Consider the following 26,888-nt stretch of genomic DNA (forward strand, 5'->3'; position numbering starts at 1 on the left):
AATGATAAATAACGAATTTGAATTAAAATAAATGTAAATATTTTTTATTAGACGCCATCATGACAAATACGTCATCATGAGAAACCTCCCATGTAATGAATATTCAAGTTTATCTTCAGCGATTATCAAATCAACTTCAACTGTTTCAGTTTTGTAACAGAGGGGGCTGGAATAGTTACAAAATAGGAAAATAAACGCGGGAGATTTCATAACATTGCTGTGTCAGATATTTGCCATTTGCATGGACATGGATGCTGATAAAAGTGCTGAAAGTTTGAAAACGATGCATATTTTACAGGTGAGCGTTTTTTGCACCTTGGCTAAACTTTTAGTTTCACTATCTAGAAATGCAGTTTGCGCTTATAACTTGTCAAAAGGACAAAGTATTTAGCCATTTAAATATAAATTCTAAACATTTTACAGCCAAGTACAGCATTTGAGTTGACGTTTGATGCACATGTACGGCTGTAGTTTGAAGCCCCTCTACTGTTTTTTTACCTTCTGGCCCGTTATGACAATGAAATTGAATTAGTTTATTTTTTTATTAGTACATACAACTGCACCATTACATGATCACAAAAAAGTAAGCCAGGACCAAACGACAACGATAAACTTTAGATTTGAATGACAATAAAAAAACATTGGTACATGCGGGTGAAAACAAATGGTCAGTATTTGTATTTTTTAAAAACGTCTTGGATGACTTAACGACAAAAATAAACATTTTTAACACTTACCAGCAAGTAATTTCTGCAGTCCATATCAGTGTTAACAGCGACACCTGGCGGTTACAGCGCTTATTGGCATTAACGGGTCAACGCACGTTTTACGACAGGGGCTTGTTTTGAATATATAACTGATATTTTTTTAGGAGAGGACACCGCCTCACAATCCTGAGATGGACGGACCAGTTCGTCGGTCGTCTCGGCGAATACAAGAGAAACAAAAGCTCAAAAAGAAGCAGATTTTATCCCCTAAATGTTTAACATACTGCGATACCACAACCACCAGAACAAGAAGAAGAGTCAAAAGAAAGGTGAAAAGATGCCCTTAACCGCAATTTTCGTCTATAACTGTGTTTATGAACATGCATACTGACTGTCACATTGTATCTTTAGAGAAGTGACGTTGAGGAAGATGAGAAGGTTCAGAAGACAAAAGCAGAATCAAACGATACACGTTCCAAGAAATCCCCATCAGTAAGTACACAAACACTTTAAAGTGAGTTTTTGGCTGCCAGCTTTCCAACTAAATGTCCAAATCTACCTTTTCTCATTTTAAACAGGGTTACCGTAAGAGTTTGTCTGAATATGAGCTGAAAAGACTGGAGACTATTAGACAAAACCAAGCTTTCCTAAGTTCACTTAAGCTGTCTGAGGTAAAACTTTGCACTTAGGCAGAAGAATATCAAGTTATGTTTAAAATCAGCTTCTCTTTTTGCCGCCTTTGTCTGTTTTCCACAATAAATTTGTTCTTGACCATATTTATAATAAATTAATAGCATGTTTATTTGCAGATCTCCGACGCTCTGAGAGCAAAGCCGAAACAAACAGAGAGAGGCCTGAAAAGGTAACCTGTCCTGATCGCATTTTTGTGTTTTTCTAGATTTATAAAATGGAAATTTTATATACTTTTCATTTAATGTTAAAGACGCTCAAAGGAATAAAACGTTTTGTTGCCTGATTCAAAACATTGCTTTAGGGAAAAGAAGGTAACAGAGATGCTGCCTGTCCGTAAGTCACTACGTTTACAGAATAGGGATGGTCGGACACCTATCGACAAAGAGCCTGTGAGTCATTGACATGCCTTTCAATTTAAACAGATAAGGTTCAATTTAAAGTGAAAATCCACTATCAAATAATTTTCCATAAAGATTAACTAAGAGTCTTTCTGCAGGAAAAAACTGTTAGGATACCTCCAGGACCGATACCGCTGGATCCAGTCTACCTGGATGAACATGTCAGGCTTCCTGAAGATCTGTTAAATATCTGGAATGAGGTCAGTATTTACATCGCTCATTTTATATACAAACAAGAATTGGATTGTGATCCTATTCCACATTGCAGCTGTAGGCCTGTATACAGTATTTACTGTATTTACCCAATAGCGCATCTGTTACCAGTTTATAGGAATCTGATGTCATTCTCATTCAAATAATTTTATGTAATATGTAGAATTAGACATACACATAAATCAGTGTACATAATATTAGTTAAATCATTGTAGGCTGTTAAGCAGTTTACTGTAAACATGGTCAGGGTCACTGTCTACACATCTATTCTTATTATATCTGCAACATCAACTGATCTGTATGATCTTATGTTTTTATAGGACCCAATACAACAAAAGGCAGGAAGATCAGATTTAACATCGTAAGTGTCTGTACTTTGTTTCAGAGAGATTTGTAGAATGCATCAGTCTTATGTGTTCGCAAATGCATTACATTTTTCTTATAGTTTTATAAAGAGCAACTATTGTACGATTTACAATTTTACATTTCTTTTGGTGTGTCAGTGTGTATGCGTACATGTAAACGATATGCAAAAGGTACATACCCCAAAGTAAATGAGGATGATGTGAGTTATTGTCTACAACGTAAATCTCTTTTCTTGGACTACAACAAACACACGGATTGAAGGCAACCGTTTAATTCCTGGGATTGGTGATGTAGACAAGACCGACATTATCATAATTCCTCCCACTTTGACTCATAGCCTCTAAGTTAACTCCTGTTAGCATTGCAATGTGACCAAATCTTTAAAACACATTTCCGACTGACATCAGAGGTATTCAGGCCAATCACAATGTACAGATTAGCTGGGCAATCAAGGACACAGAGCTTTTCAGATCGATGAGTTTTGTACAAAATCAAGCTTTGAGGAAAGCAGTATATTTGGAGCTACAAAAATGTACAGTATGTGGAAAATAATGTGTTTTTTAACCATAAACACATTCTATTATACCAAATACGCAAAATAACGTCTTTTTTTGCAATAAAATAGGTGCTATTTAATGCAAAATAAAAAATACCAAATTGAAGATAAATGATATGATTTGTTTTTAGATACCAGAAGATGCTGCAGAAGATGACTATAGATGACAGTGGTGTGATGAAAGTTGTTGAAGATCGAATCTTTTCAGCAGCTTTTCACCCTGCCTCATCCAGCTTGCTCATGGCAGCAGGAAACATATGGGGCCAACTGGGACTTTGGAAAATGGTGAGTTAACACATACAGGTAGAGTTCATGGTGGATGTGGGAGTATCTGCATAAAGAGTTAGGTGACTGCGAGTTATTCTCTAGACATTGTCAGTTATGTCTAATAGAAGCATATTTTGTTTATTGTGTTTCCCTCAGGGTGCTAAATGGGGTGATGATGGCGTACTTCACTTTAAACCCCATTCTCAAACAATTTCCTGCATGGCCTTTTCTTCTAAACCTTCAAATCTCATCACAGTCAGCTATGATGGCTTTGCGCGCAGCATGGACCTGGAGAAGGCTGTGTTTGACGAGGTACAAATTACAACCACTGTATCTGAAATTTCCCTAGTTATGGTGTGGTGTTGTGAAACCCTTAGTCTCGCGTAGCCAGACCTTCATTGAAGTGTTTTTCGTTGGTTTTTCTGGACAAAGCCCGCCCACGAGCTGTTTGACCGACATGTCAAACAACCAATCACAGTTTGTTTCGTCTAGCGTCACATTTTGGACTCCCCACAATAACGAGCCGGCTGGCAACAAGTCAGTTATTGAAATAACCAGCCGCAACCGAATAGCATCTAACTGCCTCAAGCAAAACTCTTGGACGTCTTTTAGAGAGTCTATGCAGCGAACGTTGCATATTTTTGAGAATCCGTTGATCATGATAACTGGACATTATTATCCACGTGAACACGACTGATTCTCCTGCTCAATGGAACGTCAGAGCTTTGTTTTCCAGGGACCGAAACATTCTCACAGGGCTTCCAGAAAAGTGTACGAAAAACATCAGACGTTTAGCCAACAGTCTGTGGGCGTGACGTCTGAGGCTGAGACTATGAAACCCTTGAATTAAAAAATTAACCATTGTTTTACTACAAATATAACTGTAACACTTTACAATAATGTTGTATTTTTTAACAATTAGTTAATGCATTAGCTCATGACCTAGCAATGAACAATACTAAAACAATAAAACATTTATTAATCTTTAATCATGTTAATTTCTGCATTTACTAATACATGTAAATACATGTTGTAACTGGTAACATTAATGAATGCACCATGAACTAACATGAATAACTATTGACATTAACTCACATTAAGTAATGAATAATTGATGACGGGCTGTTGAATTATAAGAAAATAATCAACACCCACAGAACATTTCTCAGCCAATCAGTATAAAGCATTCAACAGACCTTGTGGTATAACAAGAGTTAATAAAATTTTAGCATAAAAGACTATGGACTGGTTTCCCGGACAGGGATTAGCTTAAGCCAGGACTAGGCCTTAGTTTCATTATGAAATATAACTAGTTTTAACAAACATGCCTTATTAAAATCATTACTTCTGTGCATTTTGCGGCAAAACAAAGAGCACTGATGTATTTTAAGACATGTCAGTGCAAATCATTTTTAGTTTGGACAGCTATTACATTTATTTTAGTCTAGGACTATTCTTATCCCTGTCTGGGAAACCGCCCCTATATTGTTCATGTTAGTTAATGTTTACTAATACAAAATAATTGTGTTACCAATAAATTCACAAATAAACCATGGTTTTAGTAACCCTAGTATAGGTTTTTACAAAAAAAAAAACATGGGTACAACAATTTTACTGGAATTAAAACCATGGTCAATTTTTTCTAAGGGAATGTCATAAACACTAGTGCAAATTAAAAGGAGATAGTAAAGATGCTATTTCAAGATTGATGCATTCTTATGAAATTCTTTTTCTTTCAATAATTTTTCTGTCATCTACAGCGCTTTAAAACTTTTTAAAAAATACCTTTGTTTTGTATTCAGGTGTATCATTCAGCCTCTAAACTGAGAAGTTTTGACTTCATGTCAAGTGACTGCTCCACTTTACTTATTGGTGACTGGAATGGAGATGTTGCTGTTGTTGATCGGAGAACTCCCGGGTGAGAAACAGGCTTTTAACCAAAGTGCATTTAAAATGATTTGTTACAACTTACTTAGGTTTTAAATATACCTACAGAAATTAAAAACAACAGTGGGGGCTCGTGACTGCTCTTCCGAGGGGCGCAAATTCAAAAGATATGTTGGGAGTGTCATGTGTGTTGCTCATGTGAACCATGTGCATCACATGTTTTGTCAAAATGATTGCCTGCTGCACACGCGTCAAAACCGTTTATGATAAAAGAGACGCTCACATTCACAAAATACACGCAAAACACTCCCTTAACGTTAAACTCTGATTATGCATGAGATTATGCGAGTATCTGGCAAACGCGAGCGTCACTTTTATCATAAACCCTTTAGACGCTTCTGCAGCAGGCACTTATTTTGACAAGACACCTGATGCACATAGGATCACTCGACACGCCGAACAAACACATATTTTGAAATTACGAACCACACACATGACTGGCTACATACATGTTGTGACGACCTTCACATCGTGCGCCCTCGAAAAAAACATGTAAAACAACATAAGTGTGATTTGTATTTTCAGAACATCATACGAGTCTCGGCGCAACTTGGATTCAAAGACTGTCCGCTGTGTTCATGTCCATCCTGTGCAACAGCAATACTTTGTGGTGGCAGGGAACCGGTATGAACTAACACTACGCTATTCTAACATTTGAAAAACAGTCGATTTAAAATTAACGATGATAAACATTCTTGACAGGTCACTAAGTAAGTGATAACATACACAAACATGAATATTTCAGAGAATGCCTTATTATTGTGTTTGGTTTGCCTGTGGTTACAAGATATTTCTCTTTTTTAGATCAGTGCATATATATGACTTGCGCAGCCTGAAAATGAGGAGAAGTCAGGCAATCTGTGGACTCAACGGTCACTCTCACACTATTACCAGTGCCTATTTCTCCCCATCCTCTGGCAACAGAGTCATTACCACCTGCATGGACGATAATATCAGGTGCTTTAAGATTACTCCTAGATCTGCTTAAATATTAGTGCCAAATAGAGTTGCATACATTTTTGGAAAATTTCCTTTTATTCTGTCTTGCAAATACACCAGTGGGGGGCATGGTCATGTATAACTAGAATTAAACGGATATTTAGAGAATGCAAGGGTCCCGTGATGTCCGCAATACACTGCAGGATTTTTGCACTACCATAAGATCATTACCCTATCACAGGGCTCCAGACTAACTTTTTCACTAGGAGCACATTGGCCCCCAACTGAAAATTTTAGGGGCGCAACAAGAAAATTTAGGGGCACATACCGTAAATCAACATGCTAACCAAATATTCACATTTCTACTAAGTAATACACTGTATTACTAATAAATACTTTGATGATAGATGCAGAAAGTACAATGTGCTGTTTTAAATTCAGTGTCACATCACAAAAGAAGGTCAAATTTACTGGTCGCACATGTGCGACTGGATGTAAAATTAAGTGGCACACTCTCAAATTTTGGTGGCAAAATGCCACCATTTGGTGGCAGTCTGGAGCCCTGTATTACACTGTGCGACATCAGGCATCGTTTAAACTTCGGTACAACAAGCATGCTGTAGACTGTACAATGATAACACGGAGGCTTCGAAAGCTGCGTCACACGTTAGTGCAATGTCACCAGCATGCGCTAGTGGTAAACAAATACCAGTATGCAGGTCGTAGCAGCAAACACACTGCGCGGTGATCATGCTGAATTTCTGACACTGTCAGAAAACTATCGTAGGCTATCTTTAGACGCTTGGTTTTAAATGTTTACTTTGTATACCCACTCAAAATCCAACCAATTATTTAAGTAATTTTAAAGAACAAATAAGAGTATTGGTTCTAGTTGTCTTCCACAGAGTGTCAAACTATGCAAGGCACCAGTATAAAGTTTTTTTTTTCTAGAAGTTGGTTTTATACCATTTAACCCTTTTGTTACTCGTTATAGGGTATTCAACACTTCCCAGATGATTGACGGTGCTCCGCTGTTAAGCTCAGTTAGGTAAGTTGCTAAATAATTTATGTGATGCTCCCAAGACCATCAGTCAGTGTGACAAAGATGTTACTGAATGAATCTTTTACATTTTGTCTGTTGTTGTTTTGTTTTTTGCAGTCACAACATGAAGACAAGCCGTTGGTTGTCCAAGCTGAGTGCTGTTTGGGACCCCAAGCAGGAAGACTGTTTTGTTGTAGGCAGCTTGGACAGTTGTCGCAAAATTCAGGTATATCACGAGAGCGGATACCTTCTTCACAATTTCCAGAACGAGCAGCACCTGACCACAGTGTGCTCCATCACAGCATTTCACCCAAGCAGGAACGCTCTGCTTGGAGGCAATTCATCTGGGAGACTGTGCGTTTTTTCTGACCAATATTAAAACCGTTTTTATCAAATAAGAAATTTTGATTTGTTGAAAATATTGTTCTTGTGTTGACATACTTTTCCAGTGCTGTTATAAATTCTGCTCTTAGTGTTGTTTTAAATTAAATAATCTGTTTGTTTCATCACTGTTAATAAATTCTAATAAATTTATATAAATGCACAGTTAATCTGGTTGTATTTTTTTAACAATACACCATTAGTACTGTAGCTTGAACTGCTTTAACAAAACTTAATAGTAAATGGTTTACTATCATCTTAAAAGATTAGTCCATTTTCTTAAAAGAAAAATCCAGATAATTTACTCACCACCATGTCATTCAAAATGTTGATGTCTTTCTTTGTTCAGTCCAGAAGAAATTATGTTTTTTGAGGAAAACATTGCAGGATTTTTCTCATTTTAATGGACTTTAATAGAGCCAAACATTTAATTCTTAACTCAACACTTAACAGTTTTTTTCAACGGAGTTTCAAAGGACTATAAACGATCCCAAACGAGGCATAAGGGTCTTATCTAGCAAAACGATTGTCATTTTTGACAAGAAAAATAAAAAATATGCTCTTTTAAACCACAACTTTTCGTCTAGGTCCGGTCCAGCGCGACCTAACGTAAATGCGAAGTGACGTAGGGAGGTCACGTGTTACATATATAAAACGCATATTTGCGGACCATTGTAAACAATAAACTGACACAAAGACATTAATTAGTATCAGTTGACATACAACAATGTAGGAACGGTCCTCTTTCAACACATTTGTAAACACTGGGGCGGAGTTTTGCGTTCGTCCTCTGTGACCTCTTGACGTCATGACGTATTGCGTGGGGTCACGCTAGCTTATCACGACCGAATTTAGACGAGAAGTTGTGGTTTAAAAGTGCATATTTTTTATTTTTCTTGTCAGAAATGACAATCGTTTTGCTAGATAAGACCCTTATGTCTCGTTTGGGATTGTTTATAGTCCTTTGAAACTCCGTTGAAAAAAAATGTTAAGTGTTGAGTTAAGTGTTAATTGTTGGTGTCTATTAAAGTCCATTAAAATGAGAAAAATCCTGCAACATTTTCCTCAAAAAACATAATTTCTTCTCGACTGAACAAAGAAAGACATCAACATTTTGGATGACATGGTGGTGAGTAAATTATCTGGATTTTTCTTTTAAGAAAATGGAATATTCCTTTAAGCATGTCCAGCAGAATACGGCTTCAGTTTAGTGCACAAACAGTGGCGGCTCGTGACTGCTCATCCGAGGTGCGCTAATTCAAAACGTGTTCGGGGTGTCCTGTGTTGCTTGCATTTTCAAAATGTGTTTGTTGCGTCATGTGAACCATGTGCATCATGTGTTTTGTCAAATTAAGTGCCTGCTGCACACGCGTGAAAACCGTTTATGATAAAAGAGACGCTCACGTTCACAAAATACACGCAAGACACTCCCTTAACACTAAACTCTGATTACGCGAGTATCTGGCAAACGCGAGTGTCTCTTTCATCATAAACCCTTTAGACGCATCTGCACCAGGCACTTATTTTGACAAGACACATAATGCACATAGGATCACTTGACTCGCAGAACACATATTTTGAAATTACATACCACACACATGATGGGCTACATACATGTTGTGACAAACTTTGCATCGAACGCCCTCGAAAAATAAGTCTCTGGCTGCCACTGTGCACAAAGTACAACATACAATTAAACTTACTAAAGCTGGTAGTCCAGTCTAAAAAGTCAATTCTAATCTATCTAAATGCCCACTCACATTTAAAATATATTTCAGTACAATTAAACTTCAAAAATCCTGTTTATTTTGGAATCTACAGGGATGGCAAAGTTGCCTCGAGGAACAGCTTACTATGGAAGTGACAGGCATGTTATCTCCTTGGAGATGAAAATTAGACCAGAACAGTCAGTGATGAAAGAGGCTTTTTCAGATATTACATTTTCAAAGTGCAAAATAAACAGCAATACTATGGAACAAAAATAATCCACTTAGTGGTCGTTAAAGCAAACTTTTGATGAAGTTTGGTTCTGGTACTAGTGCTCAGGAATGGGCAGCGTACGGTCCTGTACCAGAGAGAGTGGTAGCATTGGTACATGGGGTTTAGGCACTCCCATCTGCTTTTCCACACATTTAGAAATGAAGAAATCCAACCACTTTGTGTACTAGGCCTGATATTGTTCTTTCACACAGTGTTTCTATGGGTTTTTGGAAGTAACTGCATTAAAAATCTAATGAAAATGTGAGGAAATTGAAGTAACAGGTTAATAGACTACTCTGAAGTACCTCACTGATGAAAGCCACTAGGCTGCATGCACCTGCCATTCGAATATTTCCAACCAAAATGATATTTGGAGGACTCTGTGGATTACTTTTCACAAGACTGCATTTCAGTTAGGTTTCATGACGCTAATGTATGTTATTAATGTAACAATGTATTTCACAACATACTAAAAGTACAGCATTGACGTTTGTTAGAACTGAATGCAGTTCTTCGCAAACTATCGCTCTGTTTCATGAAACAGAATCAAGAGTAGCTACTCCATGAGATCAACTCCAGGAGGTCAAGATGGCCTCCAACTGGTGAGCAGTGGTTTTCATGGAGGAACATCTCAATCAACTCATGGTTGACAAACGCCATCATAGGCCACATGTAACTTAACATTTATTCAACCTGACATTAATTTAAATTGTGTTTAGGCTGTATTGTAGCTTCCAACATCCTTTCCAAAGTTATAATAGTCAAGCTCCTGGATGGCCACCTCAGAAAGTTTAGTTAAGTTCGGTGCATCGTTTTCCAAATTCTCTTGCGTTGCATAATTGAAGTTCTCCTCCTCGTAGTCCTCTTGGGGCTCCATGTCTGGTGGGCCATCTGTACAAAAATAATAATATATTTAAGTGGAAATTGTTAACTATTGTTGATCCCACCAATAAATGATGTTGGTCTCACCTCGTCCATCTGGAGAGATGTCCATTCCATGCTTGACTTTCATGTGTCTGCTAAGATTTCCCTTCAGGTTAAATTTACTGGAGCAGTATGTACACTTAAAGGGTTTGCTGCCAGCATGGAGGTGCATGTGGCCCAGGAGGTTGTACATTCGGTTAAACGATTTACCACACACCTATGGAAAACAACGAGTTTTAAAAAAGTGATGCTTAGACCTGTCATACTGTCAACCTCCGCAATGCCATTAAAAACATTTCAAACTAACTGAGAGGAAAATTCATGGCATGAAATGTCTCATGTTTACCTTGCACTTGAAGGGTTTTACAGGCAGGTGCACGATCATGTGAGTTTTGAGGGTCTGTTTCTGGACAAAAGATTTGAAGCACACGTGACACTGGAACGGCCGAACGCTGGCATGAATTAACATGTGCCTCTTCAGGTTTGCAGACAATGTAAACTCTCGTGCACACACGTCACACTTAAACCCTTTTGTTCCCTGATGAAATAAAGAAAAAAATCACTTTTTACACAATCATTTACTGCAGGGTAAAACATTACATTATATGAAACATTAACCTTATTTAAAATAACTTAGTAAATAATATCAATAACAATATGGATATTTTAATATTCTAACTGAAACACTGGTACTGATGCTAGGTAAATAAAACTTGTGCTACAATAGATATATAAATACCGTAGTTAATGTAGTGATTACTTATATTTCTGCCCTGTTTTGGAGATGTTAGCATGTCTCTAATAAGATCAGCCACAAATAGGGATGTGCGATAATTCACATGTGATTGTCATTGCGCATCTCGTCAGTAAAGCCGGTTCATTGATTAGTAGTACATCGTTATCACATGCTATTCAGATTGAGCAGCATTTACTACACAAAGCCATAGTTCCCTGACAAGCTGGGCCATATCGCAGGCGATATGTCAAAGATAATTAATATGAAATTGGCCCGATTATCAGTGAACTACGACTTTGTGTAGTAAATGCCGCTCCATCTGAAAGCAGCTGATGGCGATTTACTACTGATCACAGAACCGGCTTCACTGACGAGATGCGCAATAACAATCACATGTGAATTATCGCGCATCCCTAGTCACAAACATGATCACTGCATGATGTCATGTGTTGTGTCTTATTAACTCACTGTCATGCATTGTGTGCAACACTTTTCGCCTTCCTCTTTGAGTTTTGTTCACTTTCCCTGTAGCTAAAGAAACTCTAAAGCCTCCTAAAAGTCTTTGTTGATACTTTAACAATTTTGGACCTTAAGGGTGTTTTCACACATGTTGATGCGCACCGTGGTGCGGCCTCGGAGTGCACCAAAATGCATTGTATAATTTTTCAGTTAGTGCGGTTCGTGTTCACATATGTTTTTTTTACCGTACTCGAAACGCCGCACTGTACACCATGTGACAACGGTCAGCGCTGGCATTGGTCTCTGACAGCCCTTAACCCCATTACCACCACCCACGTTTCCACGACAACCAGCCTGACAGAAAAAGCAAATCTAGCAACATATGGAGATAAACGATGCAAGCCTTTGCGAAGTTTCTTTGCTTTAACAAGAAATTGCGCAACTACTCTAATAAAACTCACGAAGGCATTTGCTAAAAATAATGAGTGTGTCACTATTTTTTGTGTTTGGAGGACAGCTATGCATTTATTCAATCATCAGCTCACACCACCAGGAGACAGCGAATATCTACAACGGACCAAGATGTCTTTATTTGTTGTTTACCCACAATATAACACCTGGCTCACGTCACGACGGAAGCCTAGTGGCTCAAACATGTGGAGATCTTCCTGTATTTGGTTCGGCCCGAGGTCGACCAGTGTTCACACCACAGTTGTTTCGCACCAGAGTTCGGCGATAGCCGCTCCGAGACTACCGGTTTAGGACGTTCTCGGAGTGGCCGTTTAGTGCGCACCCGAGTGCGGCTGTTGTGTTCACACTGACCCAAACGAACCGTACTCGGCTGACACGTCATTTGGGCTGACCTAAACAGTGTATGTGTGAAAGCACCTAGCACCAGTAGACCCCTTAAAGGGTTAAGATTCTTTCTAAATTAATTCTTTCTTTACTAGGTTATTTTCTTTCATTTAAAGGGGGAACACTCGACCAACTCTTTGTGCTTAGCTTTTTCATGAATCAGTCCCAGGTGTGAATGGTAATGTGAGGTAAAAACAGGGCCAAAGAGAAAGACACTACAGAAGAGGCAAGAAAAAACTGTAACATTGTTTCTTAAGAGCAGTATCTATCTGAAAAAATCTATCATATGTTCAATGAGTATTTTTACTGAGATATGCCTTTACAGAATACATGAACAACAAAAAATATCAAGGGAAACTCAATACCTTTGTGGCACGGGCCTGAGGTTTGTTTGTCTTGTGTGTGAGGGAGTGTTGGCGTAGCTGATGCAGCTGAAGAAACTGCAGGCCACACTGGCTACAGGAGAACGATCGCTGCGTTTGATGCTTCAGTAGGTGATTTTGCAGCTGGCTGCGGTAGGCGAACGACTTGTTGCACTGGCTGCACTGAAAGGTGGAGGGTCCTTGGTGGCTCACCTGATGACGTTTCAGGTGAGCATATGTGGGAAACTCCATGCCGCATTGCGAGCAGACGTGGCATCGCCCTCGTTCGTGCTTGACTTCGTGAGCACGGAGTTCGCTTGGGTAGGCGAAACCACGGCGACAAAAACGGCAACTGTAGGGCTTAACATCAGTGTGCTGCAGCATATGTCGCTTCAAGTGACTGGTTTGGGTGAAGCCCTTCTTGCACACGGTGCATTTATGAGGCCGCGTACCTTGATGTGTCAGCAGGTGTGTCTGTAGGTGACTGGGCTGTTTAAAGAGTTTGCCACAGTGTGGGCACGCATGTGGCTTAATGCCATTGTGACCCAGTATGTGCGTAACCAGATTGTACTTGGACGTGTAGGACTTCTCGCACATGCGGCACTTCCAGCGCTTCAAGCCCTCGCCAACGTCCACACAGTATGACTCGTTGATCTGGATGTTGATGTCCAAGCGGTCTATGCGGCGTCCGCGGGGTGCCTCCCCCTCCACCGGCTCCGCCCAGAACATCCCCTCACCGTTCTCCTCGAACTCCCCAACTCCTTCCATCTCCCCACCCTCGTAACTAACCTCGTTGCCCTGAAAGTAGCTACTAATTTCTTCACCACCACTTCCACCTTTAATGCTATTTCTTCCACTATCCCCATCCTCTGTTACTTCTTCTGCTCCTTTAATATTCATGTGGGTCCTGTTGCGTGAAGCCAACTCATGAGATGCGTGGTTATGGGCGTGGGGGTGAGGATGTAAATGTTGATCAGGTGAAGGATGTGTAGTCTTGATGTCCCGGACACAGGTGGAGCAGCAGTTGTTGGAATGAAGTTTGGGATGAACCCTGTAGCTTGAAGGGTCCACCAACTGTACGCCTTCTCTGGACACCATGTTGTTCATCATGTGATTGCACGAGGGTAAACCTGGGGTTACAGACTCCCCTTTAACATGTGATGCTGCATCTTGGGGCCCTACTACAGGTTTGCTGTTTTCTGGTGGCCCCTGCCACCTTCTCTCAGCACAGCTGGAATGCATGTGCCCATCCTCACCCAAATTCTCCCCAAGGTAGTCGCCATTGGCACCTATAAGCTGGTCAGCATACTCGTAGTCCATTCTCTCACCTGGTGGAGCTGGGGACTCTTTAGGATCTCCTGTGTAGAAGCCGTTCGGGGCGATGGTGGCACCGAAGACCTCGTTCTGGGAAATAAGTCCCAACACAGCAGCTTGGGCCAGTGACAGGACCACCACTGGGTCTGTCTGTGTCCCTGCGTCCATCTGATGGTGCATGGCCTCAGAATAACATCTGACCAGCCGCTGTGTCTTCTCCTCCTGTGAAGCACACACAAATAAAAACACTTGGAAACCAGTACAATAAATGAATGATGGTCTCTACAACAAACAAGAACTGCACATTAAAAGGTAAAGTGTACGATTTCTGAAAAACGCAGTAGTAGTAGCACCAAACAAACAAAACTTTAGATATTACTGTTTTCAAGCATGTTTTAAAACACACTGTATATCCACCTGATTCTTGGCATAAATGTGGCCGCCGCCATCTTTGAGCTTTCCGGTTTATGACTTCCGGTGAGCCACTGAAGCTAATTGTAGTCTATTGCGAAGGACACAAGTGTGCCATTTTGACTGGCTGTTTAATGTTTATTATGAAATCCAGGAAGACCGACATAATTTGTGCAGTTAGGGGATGCTATATTAGCTAATACAAACGCAGTAAATCTCTACAAAACATTTGTTTTAACCACAAACCATGCACAAGAACTGAATGTGTATGTGGCGCACATGCACTCATGATCTGTATTTACAAATCCATCCAGTAAAACATTTCATAGAAACTGCCAGTAAACAATAAATACAATAATTGTTTAAAAACAACTAATATTATGCTGATTTATTTATTCTGCTACTATATATTATTACAAAAATGCGATTACAGTACAGAATATGTACGACATAATCTGCTTAGTTAATGTTTATAATAGTTCGTAATGTGTTTGAGCGTACTTTTGTTATGTTTTTAAATGAAAAGCAAATACTTTAAAAAGCAAGCAAATAATTTCATAAGCTCACGTCTCCACCTGCGTAAGAAGCGATGTAATGATATTTTCATAAATCGAAAACAATACTCAATACATGGAGTAGTTTAATGTGTTTATTATGGTTTGTTCAAATAACTTACAATGTGTTGAATGAGAAAAATGCTGTGCTGACTGTGTCGGACCGCGTGAAGCTTGACGTGTCGCCATAAACAAGTCCATTAAAAATTGGCGTTTAAAAAAAACCTAACACCAGAGGGACAGTAAACCAGCCCCTGAAAAGTTAAAAACACGAAGTCTTGGTAAAATCCATGTACAAACAATCGACTGACTTTCCCATTGTAAAGATACTGGTATGTCTCTGTGTTTTTATATTTGCGCTTTGAAGACCCGTCACCTCCAATCAATAACACGAAATAATTGAATATATCTTCATATATCAAGCCACTTCTTAATTTCATCCTCACACTGGTTCATACATGGCAGGTGTAGTAAATATTAACTGTTTAAATCATGTTTTATGCATGCTCCCACTACACTGTTTTCTACCGGCTGGCTATTGAACCAGAAGTCTGGGACCGGAAAGGAAATTTGTCACATCACTCAAGAAATTGGTGGATACAAAACTGTACATTCGACCCACTTTCCCTAACCCAATCGCTAAACCTTATGCTCACAATTTTTTTATTATAATTGATTTTAAATCATGTTTTATGCGTGCTCCCACTACATTGTTTTCTACCGGCTGGCTATCGAAACGGAAGTCTCGGACCGGAAAGGAAATACGTCACATCACTTACTTCCGTGTTCGAGAAACAGGTGGATACAACCACAACTGAGGTGACCCTAACAGCACAGAAATTACATATTTGACTCCGCAAAAACTATGATGTTCACAGTTGATCAGAGATCAACATAAAGCAAGTTGATGCAATCAATCCTCTCTAGTTTTGATACTTTTTAACAAACTACCTCTCAGTCTCACTCATGTAACTCTTTTAACTCCAATTTGACCCTTTCATTGAAGATGCCACACCTAAAAAAAATTAGACTTATGTCACAACATATATATTAACTTTTTCCCCGCCATTGACGAGTTGACTCGTGAATTAAGAGAAAACGCTTTCCTGCCAATGACGAGTTTTTCCGGCAATCCGTATTTCCGCTATTATCCACAAGGTTACCCAACATATAAAACCCGGATGTATTTCCTTAGGGCAAACAGTTCAAACTCTGTGTATATTTTGAGGATCACTCTAAATCTGATCTCTACCAAAAGTCCTTAACAAACATGGAATTCTCTCAGCCTTTTGCACAAAATTTTATATTTTTTAGGAAATCTACCCATATTTGAGAGGTGATACAAAGAGAATAAATGAAGGTAGGAAGTCGCGTTGGTCGACCGCATACGTCATCAATGGTTAATATTTCGGGTTTAATTTCAGAAAAGCAACCGTTACATTTCAAGGTAAGAATTAAACTACAATGATTGTATGTCTTAGGCTCTGTTTACACGTACATGGTTATTTTTAAAAACTGAGAGATTTACTTTCGTTTGTGCCCCTCGTTTACACGCAAACGGAGAACTCGCCTCTGAAACCGATTGTTTCTAAAAACTCCGGCCAGACGTCAAAAGTGCGACCTATGTTTACATGTGACTGCTACTCTGAACGCTTCCAAGATCACATTTATGTTCGTGCAAACTCGTTTTGTGTGTTTGTATTTGCAAATACAGCTGCTCCATTATGTCGAGGAGCAGAGACGAGTGCTCAGAGGTCAGCAATTTTACGCGTGTTTGACTTCATGCGGCGCTGCAAGAACCGACAGACGGATGATGTCAAAGTACCGCGAGAGCGATTTGAAATTAGACCTCTACGTGTGATTCCTCAACTCGCTCTCGCGGTACGTTGACGTCATCAATCACCTACTGCAACAACTCCTCCCTCCAACATGAAGAACCAGTTCACGTCACCACCAGCGCTGCCGGTGATTGGCTTACCTTGGCTTGAGCGTCTCTTGACGGCAAATATGCACGGGTACGTGTAAATAAACACTTTTCTGAAAACTGACATGTGTGCACGATATTATTTTTGAAACCGGAAAGGTTGAAATGTCCGTTTATGAAAATAGCCGCCCACGTGTAAACATAGCCTTAAAAGAAATAAATCTTAATTTTCTAATGTATTTTAACTGAAATGTGAGAACCTCGATGACGTATGCGGTCGAGCAACGCGACTTCCGGAGAACGAACCCGAAAACATGTTCGGGACGTGTCCGGCGGAACTGGCATGAATGGCCACCCTAGCGCTGGCAACTTTTTTTTAAAAACAAAAACGCTGGCAGGGAAAGAGTTAATGATTGACTATAGCAATTTTTAAGAATATGACTATGTCCAAGATCTTTACAAATGCAGAGAGAGAATATACAGATTAGAATGAGTTGGGGAGAGCAAGAGAGGAGGAGAGCGAGAGAGAACGCCAAAGAGTTAATACCAGGAACAGAAAAAGAGAGAGAGGGAGGGGCAGAGAGTGAATGGGTGACTGAGGACAGAAAGAAAGAGAGAGAATGAGAAAAAAGAAAGAGAAACAGAGAGACTGACAAAACGAAAGGCAGAGAAATTAAGGTTTACAACAGTGTGTAAGAGAAATTGACAAATCAGACAAGTAACTAAAATCACAATTCAAATGATTCAACATTTCAATGTTTAAAACAAGAAAGAATCAAATCAAATGTAAAACAAATCAAGCCATTTGATGACAGCCAATCGGGCTATCCAGTAACATACATTAGTGTACACACACACACACAAACTGTGCCCTGAGAGGGCATCCTAGCAGTTTCAAACTCACCACATTTTTCTTGGTCTGTGGTTTCAGGTGTTTGAGAGACCTCATCCTAAAGCAGAGTCCCAGGTTCGATTTCACCTCCTGCACCCCTCACTTATACCATGTGTGTTATCTGGACAAACACACAACGCTTATTTCTGTGTTTCTTGTACTCTCTCTCTTTCTCTCTCTCTCTCTCTCTCTCTGTTCTCTCTGTGTGAGAGCTCTGTTTTTCTCTCCGACTCTCTCTCTCTGTCTCTCTCTCTCTCTCTCTCTTGCTCTACTTTCCCCTCCCCCACTCTATCTCTCTCTCTCTCTCTCTCTCTCTCTCTCTCTCTCTCTCTCTCTCTCTTTGGTGCAAGCAAGAATACACATTGCACTTTTTCCCTCACTCACTCACTCAATTCCCCCCTTTCATTCTCTCTCTCTCTCTCTCAAAACACATCTAAAAACACAGTTGCGGTGTCAACAAGACTGTGATCTCATTTGTAACAATTAAATTCATATATGTACATCACAGCAAACTCACAGATAGTATGTGGGCCTGACACGGACAGAGTATGCTATCATCAGAAAACATAACAAAATGTTGATTTGTCATCAGATTTAGCATGAAAGGCAACAGCAAGTTCAAAATACCAACGAAAATATTATTAAAGAAGTAAACGCAACACAAAGAGATGTATGCCGTCCAATTGCTCAGACAGGTTTGTATGCAAAGCTTGAGGGAAAACTATTCACAAGCACAGTGAAACGGGCTTACAGGACAGACGCATGCATACATCTCACGCATCACACAAGGACCTTTCGGCCTGTGCTTTAAAAAGTGCAGAAACTACGTAATGTGCAGATTATTATCAGTTTAAACAGCACCACGGCGTCTTTACATTTAGCATACGCTTTTATTCAAAGTATGCGACAGAATCATACGAAAAAATGAATTCACTTCTGTTCTGTAAGTTAACAATTATAAACACATTGTTTATCATCATGTGCTCACTACACACTAGTCAACACGCTCCAATTTACATGGAAATTAGCAATAATAACTGCTAGTGTTTCATGATTTATTCCCGTCCATGCTTTTCATGTATATAATAACTGTGGAATATACATAAAGCCTTATTCCAACAGTAATCAATAACTGGGCGAGCATTGATTTTTAACCACTTATCATAAATAGATATACCTCCATAGAAAATGGCTGAGAGAGAAGGATTGGGAAAGAAGAGAAAATGGAGGGATAAGGGAGGAGAAGAGAAGCCTTCACCAGTGAGGAGAGAGAGAAAGGGAGGGAGGCATTGTGAGAGAGCAAATGGTGAGAGAGGGAGAAAGAGTGAGAGCAAATAGAGAGAGAGCAAAAGAGGGAGAGAGGGGAGGAGATTAAAAAACAGGGGAGGGAGGGGGGAGAGAGAGAGAGCAAGAGATAAACAGAGAGAAAAAGAGAGGGAGAGAAAGAGCGATGGGAAAGAATGATAAAGAAAGAGAATTTAAGAAGGGAAACATTAAATGTATTGGAAAAGAGACAAACAAAAGAAAAATACAAAGAGAAAAATGAAAGTCAAGTTTGAGTGCATGTTTGGTAGGGGCATTATATGAAACAGGTGGAAAAGAAAGAGAAAAAAAAGAAAGAATTCAAACTACTGACAAGACTGGACTGAAACAGGCATCTGTCAAAGAATACAACTTTAACAACCATCTAAAAAATCAAGTGGTAAACGATGACATTTAATAACTAGGTTAAAACAGGCAATGTCCAATAAAAGTATTATCTATCATTCATTTAAATTGAGCATTTGCCCCAGGATCTTCAGATTTTGGTTTATTCACACTGCCTGTGAATTTCTGGAATGTGTGCATGTGTTCACACACATCCCGTAAAGATCTCGTAAAGACGTGAAATCAAAGTGTAACTGCAATTATATTTTTCGCAGGATCTTACGTTTGCTTATTATCTGTGATTTCTATAGAGAAACAATGCTTGTGCAATTTTTCTGGCAAGTGATAGGCTTCAGTGCGGATAACATTGATAACGTTCACACAAAAGGCACTCTGACAATTTTATGTCAATTTTGAGTGCAAATACAAAAAATATCAAAACCAGCATCCTTCCACATCCAGCTAGGTTTATACTAATTAAGCAATATCGCTCGAGTAGGAGTGCGATACAGCTCCATATCATCACGGCTGCGACTAGGCCAGAGGCACGAGGCTATAGGCCGAGTGCCGGAGGCAATCACAGCCGTGATGATATAGAGCTATATCACACGACTCCGAGAGCGATATTGCTTTTATACAACAGTTCGATGCACACGTTTGAAAAACGAAAACTAGAAAACAACAACAGAGTAATTTTTAAAAGCCTCTTTGTTTGAGAACTACTACTTCCGCCACGGATTTGAGGGCGGCCAGAATGACAGGTAACACTTTCGGCTGCTTTGAATCTCATATTAACTCAATGGATGGATTCGCCGTTTTTAAATATTACAATTTCTTGGTCACAAAGTGTAGTTTTAAGATTAGTTCAGTCGAGAATATATATGTATTATATTTAAATCTACAGTCGATTAGTAAAGATAGCGCCTGTTTGAACGTTTCCTTAGTGAGATTTGGCACGTATGAGAACCAAAGCATGAGCGGACGTCAGTGTTCACTCGCCCCGCTGACCACCGCCCTCTCTGGGCTACATCTCTGACAGGGATTCCCTGGCTCTCGTGTTGGCCTGATTAGATCAAAATCAGCAGTATTTGGTGTCATGATGAAAATATTACTTGTTTTCTTATTCACATTTAGTGTCTTTTGTGTTGTTATTGTTTTGGCGCGAGGTAAAAGTTAATAAAACTATACTTCTATAATGTTACTATTGGTTTACCATTTCATCATAACGCGATACGAGCACTCGGTTATAATTAGACTTCGTTCTTGTCAGTACTATATAAAACTGTTTTTATAAGTGTCAGAGAGATGTTTTTGCATGCTGCTTATAAATATACCAGTGGCGATATCTCATAACATGTTTTAATAGTCACGTCGCGATTAAATAAATGATCAATGTCCACATTTAAAAGCTGCGGTGCTTACCTGCAGTTCCACGGTGTTTTCGCGTTCTGATAAAAGATATAGCTCCAGAAAAAAACGAGTGTTTACATTCCTCTTTCCAAGTGTTAATCGTCCACACGGTGTGACGAGACATAACTCCCATTAACTTTAACGTAACATCCAAGAGCGCTGATCTTTGACGGAATAATAAATTCCGATTGGGGATTCACAGACTGATTTATGAGCTAGTGAACTAATGAGACACACGGAGAGTGATTCAAAACAGCGCGGTTGTGTGTGTCTGCAGTGTTTCCATTCAGAGATGAGCCTGTTCAGAGGACCTCCATTCACTAGGTGGCGGAATGATACGTAAGGTGAAGCGGTTACTGTGCCGTTATAAGCACAATATCGCATAGCTCTTAGCCAATCAGATTCGAGAACCAGAAAGAACTGTTGTATAATGATAATTAAATCACTCTCATTTTTAAAGGGGCCATGCCATAAGACTTTTTTAAGATGTCAAATAAATCTTTGGTGTCCCCAGAGCACATATGTGAAGTTTTAACTCAAAATACCCCATAGATAATTTATTATAAAATTTTAAAATTGCCACTTTTTGTGCAAAAATGTGCCGTTTTTAATTGTCCAAATAATCAATTATCAAAATAATAATTTGTTGCAACCCTTCTTGTAGGGCCCTATGCTTTCCGTGATGCGAAAAACATCAACGAAATCACGGAATCCAAGCATGAAAATGAAATTTACAGTACAATGCGGAATGTCACGAAATTTGGAAAATTTTTGATTTTTAAAACCCATTAGGTCTACAACTCATTTTCAAATGCTATTACTTCTGTAAAAATTACAGAAAAGCGCAGAAACATTTTCCTTTTGTGTAATGTTGGATATCAAGAATGTAACGTCATGTCAGTTTCTCGTCATGCATTGCAAACAATGACAAGCATTGCATAGTCAGAATGCAAGCAATTTTTGTCAAAGCCTGGGACACAGCAGACAAAAGAGGTACAGTATACTTTCTTCCCGCGTCTGCCTTGGGCGCACACACGCTCACACAGTGACAGCACTGAAAGTATATTTGCAGGATCATTCACAAATTAAGGATAGATGAAGAAATGTAGCGGATCCATCACTGCAAACAAAGTTTAGAACAAACAACAATAAAACAAATACCAGGAACGCAATGTTCTTCACATCTATTTAAAGCGTATGTATAGCTTGTATACAGTTTGTTCCTCAGACAACATGAGGGCTCACATCTGAAGCACGCAGCTGCGCACACAGGAGCATCAACACACGTGTGGTCACTGAACTAATTTTTTTTTTCTTGTTTAAGTGAACATAACAGCTGGATGTTTATCAGTATATTGGAACAGTGCAATCTTAGGGGGCGTGCACACCAAAGCTTTTACACCCGTGGCCGGCGCATGTTTTTAATTGTTTCCAATGAAAGCTTGACATTTTTCAAATATGCCAGCAGCTAGCGGTTTTCTTCTGCACTGAAAACCGGCGATCAACATTTTTTCCGCGCTCAGCGCTGAGTGTTGAAAAATATTCATGTTTGGGTGAAAAGCTCCACTCGTCAATGTCAGTTCTCACATGGCCGTCCAATCACAGTGGAGGAGGGGTGGGACATTACCACAGCAACCAACCGGCTCACAGCTGAAGTATCAAAGCCACCGAAGTGCTCAGCTGAAGAAAGCTGGCACTCAGCTGAAAAACAGCTGGCATTCGGCATCCTCCAAGCGTTTTTAAAATGCGTTCATAATCAAAGACGATCTTCCACGATTATGAACGCGATTTTGCCTAGCTTTTCGGTGAAATACGGCTCTGTGTGTAGTAAATGCCACTCCACCTAAAAGCAGGTGATAACCGGTTTACTAATCACCGAACCGGCTTTACTGATGAGACACGGATGAGAATCAAAGAATCACAGACCATTTTTTTTTTCGCCAGCTCTACTTAAAAGTACAACAAAGATGAGTATAAAGTCTTAAAATAAAAGAAAAAAATAAACATTCGGTTGATTGTCAGTAGCATGGTTGTAGTATATAACGGTTACTGTGACAGACAAAATACATGTTGTTAAATTGTATTCATTTTATGTTATTAGTTGATAAGATATACTTTAAGTACTGACATTGTATTTAACCATTAAAAGCAGAATCCAAAAAACTGAAAATGGAAAAAGTAAATGGGATTTGAGAACAAATAAAACGGAACTTGGGGAAAAATAAAACAGATATCACAGGGCCCATTTTTTGGAAAGAATGAGTAAAACAAAATATACATTGACATTTTTGCATTTGTCAGACTCTTTAATCCACACAACCTGCATTCATCATCTACATTTCATCAGCAGGTTCCCATGAACTTTGTTGCCAACACAATGCTCCAGCAACTTGTTTGTTAGGGAGTCAGTGATAGATTAAAATATGGACTCATTTAGTAAATAGATAATACCATGTAGACCACAACCCCTTTATCTTTCATTAAGTAATTAATAAAATATACAGCCTAACTGATAATGCAAAAAGGCTAAAAATTCAGGTGACAAAATGTTAAGTTTTAATATTGATATTATAGAGTGTCTCAATGCAAGGAACAGTAGGCTACATTATTATACACACTACAGTTTTCTGTTTCCATCTAGAGGTGACCTCAGCAACCTGACAATATCACTCAATGCATTGGTGACTAAATTTAAAATCGGTCCAAACAACTCAATTCATAAATGTACATAAACGTTTTAAAAAAATGTAAGATCGGTGTTTTAAAGCAAGCAATCTACACCATCTTTCGTATTTCATTAATTGCCATTCTTTTGTCCATTACATTTCACACGACCCCTGCCCCTGTTTGACACCTCTTAATTAGCACGTGCAGGAAACTCCATTCTCTTGTGTCCTATACGTCAACATATATTTTAACAACACCCTCCAGATTTAATTTCATGTAAACAATGTGTTTAAAATAAATATTTGAAATGTAAACAGATACTGAGCAGCTGAGCTCACAAAGATGCGTGACAATGTTGCACCTAACCTGCGGTCAAAACTGTTGACGAGCAGTCAATCACAGAGGGGTTTAGTGTGGTCTACGTCTTAAAAATGAACCTAACATGACGAGTCCCTGATAAATATACCACACGAACCACATACAAACTCACTAGCCACGTAGCTTGATCATAAAATTAGTCACGTTCTGCAACATCAACAACTACATTCAGGCCAAATCTAAAGAGTTGAAGAAACCGACAACTTCAGTAAGCGAAACTTTGATCCAGACTGCATGGGATGGGCCTGTCTTTAAGTTTTGCTCTAGTCATGCATTGAGCTAGGCTAGCTGGAGGAATGAGAGGGCGAGCGTGGCCTGCTCTATTCGTTTATGCGGCTCTTTTTCACTCCCTCCATTCCCCTCCCGACGCCATCTGTTTGTGCCATGAGAGAATGTGGAAGTAAAAAGAAAAGGCGACATTTTGGCTCTGCAAAATGACCCAGATACTAAACTCTCCCTCGGATTTACGAACGCAAATCGCAATGTAGATGTCAGATGAAAAGCGGAAATGTAAATATTAGCATCCAGTTCAGAGTGCATATTATTTTCGAGGCCAGTTACAAAGAAATCGGCGAGTTTCGCTGGGATAGACAGTGGGACACCCGGCATTTTCGGGGGTCATTTCGACTAGTTTCATTTTCTGTTTCTATGGCAATAATGAAGAGACTTACCACGCTCCAAAAATCGGGTGTATACGTAGAAAACACTTTGGACGATTTGTATGTCGCTTTCTAGTTTGAATTGTTGCTGGATGTGGCTCTCTGTGTTGTTCAGCAGGAAGGAAGGAAGGAAGAAGGGAATGAGAGAAAGAGTGACGTGAACGAATAAACAGCCCGGGCTCCTCCTCGCTGTCAGAAGTAAAAGATGAAGACTGTGACCGCAAAATATATGTGCCCTTCGATTTTAAGTGCAGATATTTGACCACAAGCAAGCAATACTATCCGTCGACATAAATTGACTAGATTTGAAAAGGTTGATCAAATAAAGTACCATGCATTTTTGACAACATAATGTGTAGATTTTAACAATAGACGTACATGTATTCAACATTTATTGCAGACACGCTGGTTTGTTTGTGGGCATTTTTATAAATTAAAGTTATAGTGCTGCTAAACATGTACGTTAGAGGACGCTATTGTTTCACTAGTTTTGCTTATACGTCTTTACAACAGCATCATGATCGTTTCCTGCATTGACGGAAGATGGCGCCATAACGCAGTCGATACTGAATTAAATGTTTTTTCTTTTTTTATTGTTTCGGTAAAATACTTACTACTAGTGTACAACATAACATAAATACAACACAGTGACATAAATATGCAAATAAAACTTATAAAGTAATTAAAAAAATCTATGTTTTAAAAGTGACAAAAGTGAAAAGCCCCAAATCATCCCCCTGTTTTTTTATCTTTAAGTAGCACAGACAAAAAGTGTCTTTGGAATTGATTGGGTTTGTGCAGATTCTTTAAATGTGACAAAGGGTCATTCTTATATTGAGATTTATACATGATCTGAACACTGAATAAATAAGCTATCCATTGATGTATTGTTTGTTAGGATATTGTCAGTCCAATACTGATTATTGGTGATATATCAGTGCATCTCTATAAGCAACACATGTTGCTAATGGTAAATATCTTCATGTAACATGATCTTTACTTAATATCCTAATTTTTTGCCATTCAAAAAACGATAATTTTGACCCATACAGTGTATTGTTGGCTATTGCTACAAATCCCGACTGGTTTTGTGGTCCAGGGTCACAAATGTGTTTTTTTATTCAGATGTGAGAAAGAGGTGGACAGAGGGCACATTAGAGAGCACCAAGAAGACTATTCTGTAATGGATATCCATTGATGTTTACATTTTTTAGTGTATATGTAATGTTATTGTAAAAAGACATATGTCTAGGTACAAGGGTCATTCAAGGCAAACTGGGACTTTTTAGGGCTTTTCACACCTGAAATTGTTAACCCTGGGTTATTCTAAACCCATGGTTAAAGGAATCTTGGGTTATTTTTTTCATGTTTCAACTGTTCAAACTTAACCAGGTGTTCAGATATAATCCTGGGTATCCATAATCTGACGTTTCACACTGTGCATTCCTAAACCCTGGGTCAGGAGTCTCCAACCCATTCTAAACACCTTGATTAGCTGCTTCAGCTGTGTTTAATTGAGGTCATAACATTTTAACCCTGCTTTGTTTCACATTGCATGCGTTTGGCACCACAATGCTGTATTAACCCCAAAAAGCGGTTTTATAACCCTGGGTTAATTTCAGGGATAACCCTGCTTCTTAATTACAAGTGTGAAACGCTTCTTAACCCAGGGTTAAAAGCAGGGTTTACAACGAAGATAACCCAGGGTTAAGCGCGGTGTGAAACGCCTTTTGTCTCATGAGTATAAGAGACAAGACCTTGTTTGATTTGAACCAACCTTGTATTTTATTAAATGAACAGACCAAAAAGGATTAAAGCTAAAAATCCAAAATCAAAACAGAACTTGGCAAGTATACATGTAGCTGCTTTTTGTCCAACAGATGTTCAGTTTCAAGTTGAATGGGACAATGTGAAACAATAATTTTACATTGTTTCATAAATAGTTCATTGTACTGATGAACCTTAGTCTGAGCCTTTTTAATGGCACTTTGTTTTTGATAGTGTGATGTTCACTACATTTGTAGTAATTGTGCTGTTGAGTGCTAAATTATTTTCCATTCTCTAACACAGTTTCAGATTGCAGCAAATTTTTGTCCATGATTCTCTATGTTTCCATCCATTTTCCCTCTATATGAGTTTTCCAGTCCCAGACATGTATCCCTAAAGCCTGGTTTCCTCTATTTTTGTAGGTCTGTAAAATGTGCTAG

General features: G+C 39.1%; 2 protein-coding genes across 4 annotated transcripts; one reads left to right on the forward strand and one right to left on the reverse strand.

The window, feature by feature from the left end:
• The first annotated feature begins 142 nt into the window (after nt 1-142).
• Nucleotides 143-7,517, forward strand: wdr76 (WD repeat domain 76). Of its 2 annotated transcripts, none has more exons than XM_055208016.2 (15): nt 143-298; nt 872-1,036; nt 1,119-1,199; nt 1,286-1,378; nt 1,517-1,569; nt 1,702-1,789; nt 1,897-1,998; nt 2,332-2,372; nt 3,065-3,218; nt 3,357-3,512; nt 5,003-5,118; nt 5,673-5,771; nt 5,952-6,104; nt 7,081-7,134; nt 7,246-7,517. In XM_055208016.2, the coding sequence occupies exons 1-15, from the start codon at nt 242-244 to the stop codon at nt 7,505-7,507; spliced, it is 1,674 nt and encodes a 557-aa protein (XP_055063991.2). In that variant the 5' UTR covers nt 143-241; the 3' UTR covers nt 7,508-7,517. The 2 variants fall into 2 exon arrangements, with proteins under 2 accessions (XP_055063991.2, XP_073715036.1); XM_073858935.1 differs by lacking the exon at nt 143-298 and adding an exon at nt 650-667.
• A 1,775-nt stretch (nt 7,518-9,292) lies between these two features.
• On the reverse strand, nt 9,293-24,926 carry znf710b (zinc finger protein 710b). 2 transcript variants are annotated; one of them, XM_055202641.2, is made up of 5 exons: nt 24,694-24,926; nt 12,829-14,361; nt 10,760-10,951; nt 10,459-10,630; nt 9,293-10,380 (listed from the first exon to the last, which is right to left on the reverse strand). In XM_055202641.2, the coding sequence occupies exons 2-5, from the start codon at nt 14,317-14,319 to the stop codon at nt 10,205-10,207; spliced, it is 2,031 nt and encodes a 676-aa protein (XP_055058616.2). In that variant the 5' UTR covers nt 14,320-14,361; nt 24,694-24,926; the 3' UTR covers nt 9,293-10,204. The 2 variants fall into 2 exon arrangements, with proteins under 2 accessions (XP_055058616.2, XP_055058607.2); XM_055202632.2 differs by lacking the exon at nt 24,694-24,926 and adding an exon at nt 17,933-18,138.
• Between the last annotated feature and the right edge of the window lie 1,962 nt (nt 24,927-26,888).

Source organism: Misgurnus anguillicaudatus, chromosome 21, assembly GCF_027580225.2.
Source record: "Misgurnus anguillicaudatus chromosome 21, ASM2758022v2, whole genome shotgun sequence".
In the NCBI taxonomy this organism is placed as follows: domain Eukaryota; kingdom Metazoa; phylum Chordata; class Actinopteri; order Cypriniformes; family Cobitidae; genus Misgurnus; species Misgurnus anguillicaudatus.

What these genes read in the sequence shown, in the direction of transcription:
- wdr76 (XM_055208016.2), top strand. Translation starts at nt 242, where the DNA reads ATGGACATGGATGCTGATAAAAGTGCTGAAAGTTTGAAAACGATGCAT. An exon ending in TGTTAAATATCTGGAATGAG is followed by an intron (nt 1,999 to 2,331) that starts GTCAGTATTTAC and finishes ATGTTTTTATAG; the next exon opens with GACCCAATACAACAAAAGGC. An exon ending in TGCATGGACGATAATATCAG is followed by an intron (nt 6,105 to 7,080) that starts GTGCTTTAAGAT and finishes TACTCGTTATAG; the next exon opens with GGTATTCAACACTTCCCAGA.
- znf710b (XM_055202632.2), bottom strand. Translation starts at nt 17,977, where the DNA reads ATGAGGTCTCTCAAACACCTGAAACCACAGACCAAGAAAAATGTG. An exon ending in CTCAGGCCCGTGCCACAAAG is followed by an intron (nt 10,952 to 12,828) that starts GTATTGAGTTTC and finishes TTATTTCATCAG; the next exon opens with GGAACAAAAGGGTTTAAGTG. An exon ending in TAAAACCCTTCAAGTGCAAG is followed by an intron (nt 10,631 to 10,759) that starts GTAAACATGAGA and finishes TGTTTTCCATAG; the next exon opens with GTGTGTGGTAAATCGTTTAA.